The 12,414-nt window shown below is 43.6% G+C and overlaps 3 protein-coding genes across 3 annotated transcripts in view; all 3 read right to left on the bottom strand.

Annotated features, from left to right (window-relative positions):
• The window catches only part of LOC121594526, a 117,768-nt gene that overhangs the window by 39,098 nt on the left and 66,256 nt on the right, over positions 1 to 12,414 (bottom strand). The window lies entirely within an intron of this gene.
• Positions 1 to 12,414, bottom strand: part of LOC121594525 (GTP-binding protein Di-Ras1) — a 173,785-nt gene that overhangs the window by 95,116 nt on the left and 66,255 nt on the right. The window lies entirely within an intron of this gene.
• LOC121594522 lies at positions 5,176 to 12,003 on the bottom strand. The gene is made up of 2 exons (XM_041917854.1): positions 7,980 to 12,003; positions 5,176 to 6,386 (listed from the first exon to the last, which is right to left on the bottom strand). The coding sequence occupies exons 1-2, from the start codon at positions 11,001 to 11,003 to the stop codon at positions 5,763 to 5,765; spliced, it is 3,648 nt and encodes a 1,215-aa protein (XP_041773788.1). The 5' UTR covers positions 11,004 to 12,003; the 3' UTR covers positions 5,176 to 5,762.

Here is a 12,414-nt window from a genome sequence, read left to right as displayed (position 1 = left end):
TTGAAAAATCAAGGTTGTGCTCTTAACATCTTGCACTTTGGGCCAGATTTATGTGAGGCTATTGAAAAGGGAATTCAAAAGCCATCGATTATCAATGGTTTTCGGGCATGCCGTTTGCAACCATTTGATGCTAATGCGATAGACTATTCCAAGTGCATCGCCAAGACAGCAGCTGCTTTTAAAATTGAACATTCTGAAGTTGATGACTCTTGCGAAGCTCTTCATACATCAATTATGGAGCCAAATAGCACAGCTAGACAGGAAGATAGCGGTGAGGACAACATCAAAATAAGCATAGAACGTATAATTGAGGCATACGACCTGATTGGTGTTGATATGAGATCTAAAATCGAAGGAGACGTGAACCTCTTGTCTCGTGAAGAACGTGTCATTCGATTTTTTTTACAGAGAATTTGTTCGTCCTCATGTTGTATTCGATCAACAAAGATCTCCAATGAATAGCTTTGAGACCAATTCTACGGACATCAATGTAAGCAAATGTGAAATTGGCAACATTTCACTGTCTTCGATGTGAACAAATATATTGCCTTTAAATGAATATCTTTTCGATGAACCACGAACTGGCAATATTATGTTAGAACAGCCTAAGGATTTCGAGCATGGTAAGTAAAAAAACTGACGTTTGCAAAAAAAATAAAATGCCAAACGAACTATAGAACATTTTCCCAACTGATATTAATTTTGTAATTACAGTGGAGATAGGCATCTTGGACGGTCATAATACTACACTTAGCCTGCCCGAGGTATTAACTCTACCGCCAACGCCGCGTCGTAGTATTAAACATCGAAATTACAAAACCAAATTTTCACCCCGTACTGACGGCTGGAGAGCGTACGGAGGCAATCCGACAGAAAAAAGAACAAAAAGAGAAAGAGGGGCAACTAAGAAAAAGAAAGGCTGAAGAACGCCGAGAAGCCAAAGAAAAAAGAGAAGAAGCAAAACGGGCAAGATTGGAGGAACGCGAAAAACATAAGAAAGGAGGAAAACCAAAAAAATCAAAGCAAAAAAAAACCGGAACTAGTTATGATTAGCAATTAATTAATTTGACTTCTACATAGATTATAGATTATGATATTTTTGGTTCTTGTGTGTAGAATTAAGACTACCTACTTGCCACTAAAAAAAATCTTTTACTCTTGAATAAAAAAAATTAATTGTTTATAAAATGGAAAAACTACTTTATTTCATATTTGCGATCAAATTCAACTGAAATTGTGTTAAATTTCTAATTTTGTCATGGTTGGATAATATAATGAAAATGATTTTTCCTACTAAGATTTAAGATTTATGGTTTATATCCATCATAGGAACCCTTATGGCGAATTGCTAGGAACACTATAGCCATAATGGGTACCTAAAGATGCAATTGTTATTTAATTTTTTCCCCGATTTCTATGAACAGTGAGTCAAAATAAAAAATATCCACATGTTCTACACATTTAAGGCTTCCAGAAAATTATCAGTTTTTTGCAATGCACCTCATAAATTATTTTTACCGCAGTAAAATCGGTATCTTGATGACATATCTCCCTATACAAAACGAAGTAAGAGGTGACGCTCACGTTACGCTCACGTCACGCTCATAGGTGACGCTTGCTCACTATAGGATCTTCCTGAACGAAAAAGTTACTCACTATAGAACGGTTTTGCTAACCAACTATGGGTGCTTGGATGATTTTTATTTCTTTGCGGTGTTTCCATTCTCCGAGACAACAAGCAATGGTAGAGTGATTGAATCATTAATATATTCAGATCAAAAGACATCATTGTTTTATTCAATACAAAACTTCTACACCAACGTTTTCAAAGTGTTTATGTGAAGTTCATCGTAGCATGGATTGATCGACTTAATTTTTTATGAAAATAAAAAAATAAAACAAAAGAGAGAAACAGTTATGAGCAATGTGTAAAAAGACGTGACATACTAATAAAAATAATATCTTTTGAAAAAAAAGTATGTCAATAGTAAAAAAAAGTTTTTTTTAGAATTATTCCTCATTTATATGCATCGAAATTTTTGATGACAAATATGGTATTGAAATTGTAGAATTTTGAGATGCTTCTGTCAATCTTTCACTGATTACCGTTGAAAATAACATTTTCTTCTTGAAAACAAACAGTCTAATCACGTAGTCTATGGAATCAAGCTGATTGTCAAGAAAGTCTATGAAGTCTTGAAAAGAAACAGTCTAATCAAGTAGGCTATGGAATCAAGCTGATTGTCAAGAAAATATAATTCATGTAAATTGACGACATTCAAGCATATTGTGAAATAATTGTTACAAGATTTCTTAACAAGATTAATTTTTAACAACAATTAAGTGTTGGAAAAGTTTCTAAGCAGTGGACGGGTAAGCATATACATCACATTGAGAGATAAGGTTACACAAGTAGTTCAACGTTACTGTTCGATTTTTAGAATATGAGTGCTGAGCCATGTCCACAGGACTGGAGGGTAAGATATGCAACACCTCCCGAAGAAACACCTGATGCAAAAAGAAACGTCTACAACGCAAACGACAGGCCGAGTGCCGTCATCGTCGACGAACAATTGATGATACTGCCGGCCCGGAACCATCGGAAACGAGGACAAACGATCGTGACGAGGAGCCGTGTCCTCAGGACTGGAGGGTAAGATATACAACTCCTCCCGAAGAAACACCCGCTGCAAAACAGAAACGTCTTCAACGTAAACGGCAGGCCGAGTACCGTCATCGTCGACGGACAGTTGGTGATACTACAGGTCCGGAACCATCGGAAACGAGGACAAACGATCGTGACGAGGAGCCGTGTCCCCAGGACTGGAGGGTAAGATATGCAACTCCTCCCGAAGAAACACCCGCTGCAAAACAGAAACGTCTTCAACGTAAACGGCAGGCCGAGTACCGTCATCGTCGACGGACAGTTGGTGATACTACAGGTCCGGAACCATCGGAAACGAGGACAAACGATCGTGACGAGGAGCCGTGTCCCCAGGACTGGAGGGTAAGATATGCAACTCCTCCCGAAGAAACACCCGCTGCAAAACAGAAACGTCTTCAACGTAAACAGCAGGCCGAGTACCGTCATCGTCGACGGACAGTTGGTGATACTACAGGTCCGGAACCATCGGAAACGAGGACACATGATCGTCAAGAGAATCCTTCCTCACATGAATTGCAGGTTGCTCCATCAGAAGATACGCATGCTGCTCGATCACATCTTCAGATTTATAGAGAGATAGTAAGTAATTCATATGTCAATCTTTTGCAACAGCTAATAATAAGAAAACTTATTAATCTTCACCATAAGCAGCAGACAGAATTCGTTCTCCCGCTTCGCCAACGATGGGAAGCCTTTCGACGGAAACGAATCCAAAACAAATACGGAGCACGAACACTAAATACTGGGCTCGGTTATCATGATAACTACAACTACCCAATACGTCATAAACTGAACGCTCGCACACCGTGCCCATATTGTGCGGCAGAAAAATGGGCTGGAGAGATTGGAACATTGTGCTGTAATGGTGGTCAGGTCATTTTGCCACCATTTCAAGAGCCTCCAACTGAGCTATCTGAACTGTTTGACGATGCAGAATTCATGCGAAATATTCGTGTATACAATAACGCATTCGCCTTTACGTCCATGGGAGCATCAATACGTGCAAATGATCATGTGCGTCAAGATCGCTCTGTCGCCAACGGTAGAGGTGTTTATACGTTCCGTATCCAGGGTACTCTGTGCCATCGAATCGGTGCACTTGACCAAGTCCCAGGTCATGCGCCAGCTTATGCACAACTTTATTTCAACGACACGCGTATAGAAGAGAATCAGAACAATGTTATTGAAGCACGAGTTGCTTTGAGCAATAAGCTGGATCGAATGAAAGTGGCAATTCTACAGCGTATGTTTGATGCCAATAACTCCTTGGCTCACCTGTTTCGTCACGCATATGAACGTAAAACGCTACAACAAAATGTCCAGCTACACATTCACGCCCGCTTGCCGGGCCTCGATCAGCGTCGCTACAACAGACCAACCGCCGATGAGGTCGGTGGCATATTCCTTTATGGAGAACAAGGACAGTCACGTGACATCGTTTTACAATGTCGTGCTTCTGGCAACCTCAGCCGTGTTTTCGAATCACATCAACTATATGACCCACTAGCCTATCCGCTCCTGCATCCATACGCAGAAGTTGGGTGGACATATAATATTTTAAAGAGAATGCGGCGTGATCGGGCACAACGACACACACGAACAGGTAGCCGCAACGATGATGAAACAGCCGACGGTGAAGGACAAATGGCAGTTGGAGAAAATACCAGATCACGGCAGATTACGCCTCGAGAATATGCCGCTTATCGGATGTGTACAAGGGCCGGACAAACATCCCTAATCCATCGTGCAGGACGCCTTATGCAACAGTACGCCGTTGATCAATGCTGTAAGATCGAAGAACAGCGGCTCAAGTTCCAACGTGAACATCAAGCACAGCTGCGTGCCGATGCATACGCTGGCATAATGGATTTTGCTGGTCCAATCGTCAATCCGTTACCGGAAGATCCGCTCGAACACGACCGAACACTTGGGCAAGCGGGCACACGCATTATTCTTGCCCCATCTTTCCCAGGAGGCGAGCGCTATATGCGCGCCCAATATCAAGATTCGATGGCCATTGTGAGAGCTATTGGAAAGCCAGATTTATTTATCACTGTCACTTGCAACCCGAAATGGGTAGAGGTATCGGAAGCTTTACTTCCACGACAACATGCCGCAGATCGACCAGATCTGACGGCCCGTGTGTTTCGACTGAAACTAAAATCTATCTTGGATGACCTTTCGGCTGGAGTTCTTGGTTTAGAGATTGCACGCATTCATGTTATTGAATACCAGAAGCGTGGCCTTCCCCATGCTCACTGTTTGCTGATGCTTGCTGAAGCGGACAAGCCACGATCGGCGGATGATTATGACCGTTTAGTCTCTGCCGAAATCCCGGATCCAGAAAACGAACAACTTTATCAAACAGTACGCATGTGCATGATGCATGGACCATGCGGTAGATCGAATCCGGATGCACCGTGTATGAAAGATGGTGTATGTTCGAAAAGGTTCCCGAAAAATTTCACCAATGAAACAAAACAAGCCGATGACGGTTATCCAGTTGTTGCGGCCGAGGGGCTCCGCCGGGCGAAGGTTCCGGCTCCTACGGCTACAACGGGGAATTCTCCAAGCCTTTCAGCTAGTGCTCCTCGCTGCCTCGGGAGTCTATGCAACAGAAAGGGGGATCGTTCCTTGAGATTCGGATTATTTCGGATGTTATGAAATGAAGCTCTTAACACTTTGGCTTATCGTTCGAATCTGATTTGGCTCCAGCTTGAGCCGCCTTTATATACCAAAATTTTCACAATTTTTCTGCACGATACTAACCCAAAATTCTACGCCTTTCCTCCCACTCCCATTCCCGTTTGTCCCCAACTCCCATCGCGCTCCCGGTTTCCATTGTCACTCCCGGCGACATCTGTTCGCACCGGCGATTCCAGAAATTCCGCATCGATCAATCCATCGAGCAATCCTTTGTGTAGACGGTACCGGTGCTGCGCGTGCTGGTAGCGACGTTCATCGTGGGGGGTACGGCTGGCGTTTCGTGGAAATTCACCGATCTTGTGTCTTTTCATTTTTTATTTTTTATTCTGCATGCACTTCGCACGCAACATTCTCCCCCACGTAATTCACAGGTGGGGATTACGCTTCTTGCTTAGTTGGTCGAAGTGCTTGGTGGGTTATTTTCCAACAACTGTTTTGCCCAATGACATGGGGCGATCTTTGTCTTCTTGCGAGGAGGCTTCGTTTCATTGTTGTCATTGTTAGGCTGAAGTGGTCTGATTCGATGTGTGCCCTGGTGTTGCTGAGATGTTGTGTGGAGAAGCAAATGTTCTTTTTGCTCTATATTTAATACGGCAACTCGGACAGCTGGCCGTTTTAATATGTTTTCTCCCACTTTTACTTCCACTGATCGTACTTGCCCATCCGGGGCCATATTCGCTTTCATAATTCTTCCTTTGATCCACTTTCCCGGAGGTGCGTTGTCATCAAACAGCACGACTATGTCTCCCACCTTTATGGGTTCTACGTGGTTAGTCCACTTATTTCGGCGTATTAGTGTTGGAAGATATTCTTTTTTCCAACGGTCCCAGAATATCTTTGAGTAATGCTGTGTGAGTTTGTACTGTTGCCTGTTTGCTGCCGAGGTTTCGTTCACTACTGGTGGTATATGGCTGCCATTTCGTCCAATAAGAAAATGAAATGGTGTGAGTATTTCGTCTTCTTCATTTTCCAGCGGTATGTGTGTTAAGGGCCGGGAATTAAGCATTGCCTCGATTTCAATTAAAGTGGCACGAAGTGTCTCTGGAGTCGGGTGTCGGTGACTCCATTCAGTAAACATGTGCCGCAATCCTTTCTTGATATTTTGTATTTGCCGCTCCCATGCTCCACCAAAATGGGGGGCGGAAGGGGGATTGAAGTGCCATTTTATTTCGTACTTGAGCGCCGATTCATGTCCCATGCGCTTGTCGATTTCTGTTACTAATTCTCTTAATTCGCGCTCCGCACCAACAAAATTTTTTCCGTTATCGCTATACATGTTGCATATTTTTCCTCGGCGATTTTGGAAATTCTTCAGGCATACCATAAAACTGTCTGTGTCTAGCTTCTCGGCTAGTTCTATATGAACTGCTCTGGTATTCATGCACGAGAAGATAGCACCCCATCGTTTTTCCAACGATCTTTTTACTTGTACTTCGATAGGTCCAAAATAGTCGATCCCTGTATTATAAAACGGTGGTGTGTATGGGTGAGCTCTGAATTCTGGGAGAGGTGCCATAAAGGGGGCTACTGGTGCAGCGGTTTGTAGAATGCACTTTTGGCAACATTTCTTTATGTTCTTTAGGACTGCTCGCAAATTCACTATCCAATATTCTTGTCGAATTGCGCCGATAACTACGTTGTCGGCCTGATGCAAATAACGTTCATGGAAATTTCTCACTAACAATTTTACCAATCTTGGTTTCTGTGGCAGTATGATTGGCGTGCGTGTACCTTGGGGAAGCGCGCTGATGTTTTCCAATCTTCCACGGGAACGCATGATGCCATCGGAGTCTAAAAATGGTGATAGCTTGTTTAAAGGGCTTTGCTTTGGTACTGGTTGCCCTTTAGTGAGAGTCGCCATTTCTTCGGGAAATCCTTCCCATTGAGCACTGCGATACATTCCATTTCGGACTAATTGGACGTCATCAGGCTGAATGGAACGTGTAAATGCTGAGCGATTTCTAATAAAATCGGCAAACTTTTTCAGAATTGTTAGATGTTTTAACAATCTAGGCCACGAAGAATAATTCTCGACTGGTATAGCTGTTTCTGCGTGTTGGTGTACAGCTACTACGCGGCATTCTTCATTCGTTTCTACGATCTCTTTGTGTGGCCAATCTGATTCGTCGTTTCTTAAAAACGAAGGTCCATTTACCCAAATCCAATCATTTGGATATGGTTTTGTTGCAATGTCTGCTGGATTTTCTCGAGATGGAACCCATCTCCATTGGTCGGCTCGAGATGATTCTAAAATTTCGCCCACACGATGAGCAACAAATTGTGCGTATTTACGTCGATTTTTGAGCCAACTCAATACTACTTCTGAATCACTCCAGTATGTTATGTGTTTTACGAATAGGCGAAGTTCTTTTCTTATACTTTCGGTTAGACGTACACCTAGAACCGCAGCCTGTAACTCCAGCCTAGGAATGGACAATGGATTAATTGGCGCCACGCGTGCCTTTCCGGCCACAAGATTAATAAATACTGTTCCTTCTCTTGATACAGTGCGGGCGTAAACGCAAGCAGCAAATGCGTTCTCAGAAGCGTCTACGAAAGTATGCAATTCTAGCGGATCATTCAAGGATTTCACCAATTGCCTCGGAATTCGTATGTTTTCGGCACTCTTTACTACGCGTAGACATTCTTCCCATTTCTCTTGTAATTCATCTGGAATGGTGGAGTCCCAATCCTTCGTTATAACATGAAGTTCTCTCATTAAAATTCTGCCAGCTATTGTTACGTGGCTTATTAAGCCCAGCGGATCGTAAACACTCATGACACAACTAAGAACTTCTCTCATTGTTGGCCTGTCTTTTGTTACTTTGTTCATTTTGACTTGAAACCCAAAATGATCGATCGTTGAGTTCCAATGAACACCAAGTATCTTCTCGTAGTCTTGGCCCTTTTCTTCGATTTGTACTGAAGTTGTTTTTTGTTGTACACGATCTTGAGGAATTGTTTTCAGTAACTCCCCCCGGTTTGAGGTAAAATTTCTTATGTGAAAATCAGCAGCTTTGTGTACCTCAATTACTTGTCTCACTGTTTCAATTGCATCTTCCATTGTGAAAAAACTATCGAGATAGTCGTCAACATAATGTTGCCGAACTATTGGGTCTACTACCAGAGGGTGTGTTTCGGCGTGGGCAGCTGCGTTGGTATTCTTTACTACTTGTGCGCATGCAGGCGAACAAGTCGCGCCAAATGTCATGACTTGCATGACGTACACATCGGGACACCGGTTTTCACAATCTCGCCACAGAATACGCTGAGAGTCCTGATCTTCTTCCCGTATTCTTACTCGGTGGAACATCTCTTGGATGTCCCCTGTGACGCAGATGTTGCCTTCTCGAAAACGTAGCAAGACACCGAAAAGTGAAGCCATTTCGTCAGGGCCAGATAGTAATTGGGAGTTCAGCGAAATGTGATTGACTTCAGCAGCCGCGTCAAACACCAATCGTGGTTTCGGTATCGGTTTGTTTCGGTTGACTACAACGAAATGCGGTAGATAGAAAGTTTTTGGTGTTGCAATAGCAACCTGGCTTGGCGTCAACTTTCTCAGATAACCCTTCTGTATGTAATCTGCAAATGTGTTCTTTGCCCAAACTTGCAGCTCTCTATTCTTATTCAACTGCTTTTCCAAACTTACTAGGCGTTTCAGTGCGTTTGGATAGCTATTTGGGAAGTGTGCCACTTCTGGTTTCCACAACAGTCCCACTTGATAATATCCATCCTTTTTCTCTAGTGTCTTTTCTAGAATTTTATTCGCTTGCTCTATCTCTTTGGGCACAAGAGGTTTTGTCACTTTCACTCCAAAGTCTTCCGTACTGAAGTATTGTTGGATCATTCTATTCATTATTTCCTCGTTTTTGTGTACCATGAAATGATCCGATCTTGTTGCCGGTTGTGTGTACTCATTTCCGAATATTATCCATCCGAGTTTTGTTTTGATAGCCATCGGTTCTTCTGGACGGCCCATTCTGCGGTCTAATGGCATGATAAGGTGGCTGTGACTTAAGCCGATGAGGATGGTAGGGTAAGCGTTTGTAAACGATTCTATTTTAATGCCTTTCAGGTGTGGGTAAAGAGCAAGTAATCTATTGGTGTCTATTGTTTGTTGTGGTAGTTGTAGATTTTTAACGGTTCGCACCTCTTTCAATAGGAATTCTTTTCCTTGATCATTTACAATCGTAAGTTGCACTCGACGACTGGTGTCTTGTTCTACCGTTAGATTTTGGGTCCACGTCATTGTTAATGGATATTGCCGGCCTTGTAAACCTAACTTGTTTGCCAAATCTTCCTCCATCAGTGTTAGTGACGATCCAGCGTCCAAGAAAGCAAACGTTTTCATAGCCACTGACCCATTGCGTACGGTTATCGGAACGATCTGGTAGTAGACACGTACGTCGTTATAGTGATAATATATTGGCTGGGGCACTTCATGTAACAGAGGATGATGCCGCCGAATACATCCCTGCACACTACATACTTTGGACAATGGGCAGTTTCTTTGGACATGCTCGCTGGAGAGGAGACATGTGAAACACAGATGGTGTTGTGTGGTGAATGCAATTCGGTCACTAATGTTTTTCTGTAAAAAGTTTTCACACTCTGGCAACGTATGTTGTCCTTTGCACAAGCGACAAACTGTGTGCAAGTTTTGAGCAATGTTCATTTGCTGGGAATTTCCTGGTGGTTTGCGATTGTGATATTTGTGAACATTTACCTTGTTCTGTGGTCGCTCTGTTCTTTTTGGCAGACTTCGCAATACCTTCGATATTTGGTGCATCCAATCGTTGAACTGGTCAAGCGTTACTTCGGAATTAGCTGCCTCTAGACTGGCTTTGTGCTGTGCCCAATTCAGTTGTTTATCGATCGAAAGTTTTGCCAACAATTCATCGATGAGTCGAGGATCATTCAAATAAGATCTTTTTCCTAAAATCTTTATATTTGTAACTAGGTTATCAAGAGCGTCAGAAAGCTCCATTATTTTCATTTGTCCTTCGACCTTTATTTTCACCACATCTTTCAATAGCTCTTTGTATACTTGGTCCGCTCTTCCAAATTGTTCTTCTAAACGAGCCATGATGGCCGGAACGTTCTGCGGATCCAAGAGTAAGGCACGCACTGCTTTTTCGGCTTCTCCCTTAACAAATCGTTGCAAACGATTCAAGTTTTCTAGCTTGCTAAAACCTGCTTCAATTGTTGTGTCTTCAAATGTCTTTTTGAAATGTGGCCAGTCTTGTGGTTTCCCATCAAATTCTGGAAGGTTTACTAATGTGGTTTTCTTGATATGGCGGCTGGCTTCCAAACTATTGTTCTGTAATACCATGGCGAGTTCTAGTATGGCTTGATCTGGTGTGCTTTTCTTTTCTTCTTGTTGGTATTGGATTTTGATATCTTGGCATTTTATGCACAACCATTCTTCTTCTGCGGTTGGTACCGCCGATAATTTGGCGCAGGCCAGGTGAAAATATCGATCGCATTCTTCACACTTAACAAACGGACTATCACCGTTTGGTTCGGTACATAGGCGACATGCGCCGTTTTTGTTCTCAACAAAGTAATTGCTCTTCTTGTTAGCCATTTTTACGACAATTCTACGACTGACAGTCGTATGACAAAACAACATAAATTGATGCGGCTGGACACTCGGGACCACGGCGCACTTTAACGACGCGGATGGCTGGACACTCTGGCCAGAAGCACGGACTTAGCTTTTTTTTCCAATCCGGTCCAATGACAGAAGGACGTATGACAAATAACATAAATTGATGCGGCTGGACACTCGGGACCACGGCGCACTTCAATGACGCGGATGGCTGGACACTCTGGCCAGAAGCACGGACTTAGCTTTTTATTCCAATCCGGTCCAATGATGATGATGTGACGACGTCACAGATGGGCTGGACACTTCGGTTCCAGAAGCACACTCTGGGCTCGACCCTTCCGGTGCGGCTGGACACTCGGGACCACGGCGCACTTGGTAACACGGAGCACGGTAGCTACACGGCTCGTCCACTCCGGTCTAGCAACGACGCGACGACACTATCTTACGGTGAGGCTCTCCTCTCTGGAGCCACCAATGTTGCGGCCGAGGGGCTCCGCCGGGCGAAGGTTCCGGCTCCTACGGCTACAACGGGGAATTCTCCAAGCCTTTCAGCTAGTGCTCCTCGCTGCCTCGGGAGTCTATGCAACAGAAAGGGGGATCGTTCCTTGAGATTCGGATTATTTCGGATGTTATGAAATGAAGCTCTTAACACTTTGGCTTATCGTTCGAATCTGATTTGGCTCCAGCTTGAGCCGCCTTTATATACCAAAATTTTCACAATTTTTCTGCACGATACTAACCCAAAATTCTACGCCTTTCCTCCCACTCCCATTCCCGTTTGTCCCCAACTCCCATCGCGCTCCCGGTTTCCATTGTCACTCCCGGCGACATCTGTTCGCACCGGCGATTCCAGAAATTCCGCATCGATCAATCCATCGAGCAATCCTTTGTGTAGACGGTACCGGTGCTGCGCGTGCTGGTAGCGACGTTCATCGTGGGGGGTACGGCTGGCGTTTCGTGGAAATTCACCGATCTTGTGTCTTTTCATTTTTTATTTTTTATTCTGCATGCACTTCGCACGCAACACCAGTATATAGACGACGCAACGATGGACGTACTGTAACAGTAAAGGGTGTACACCTGGACAATCGTTATGTTGTACCCTACAATCCGTGGTTGTGTCATAAATACGATTGTCACATAAACGTCGAGGTATGTTCGTCGGTGGCCAGTATTAAGTACCTTTACAAGTACGTGTATAAGGGACACGACCGAGTAGTAATTTCGCCATCTACATCATTGAACGAGATACAAGAATATCTTGATGCTCGGTACATATCAGCATCTCAGGCCATGGCAATCATCTTCGGTTTCGAGATGCAGGCAAAAACAGTCACTGTCGTCGTACTACCGATACACCTCGAGAACCAACAGGGAATCGTCTTTAATTCGAACGAAAACATCGAATCTGTCATCGAACGAGGCCACCACA

The sequence above is a fragment of the Anopheles merus genome, chromosome 2L (genome assembly GCF_017562075.2).
Source record: "Anopheles merus strain MAF chromosome 2L, AmerM5.1, whole genome shotgun sequence".
NCBI lineage: Eukaryota > Metazoa > Arthropoda > Insecta > Diptera > Culicidae > Anopheles > Anopheles merus.
This window is presented reverse-complemented; position numbering and strand designations above follow the sequence as displayed.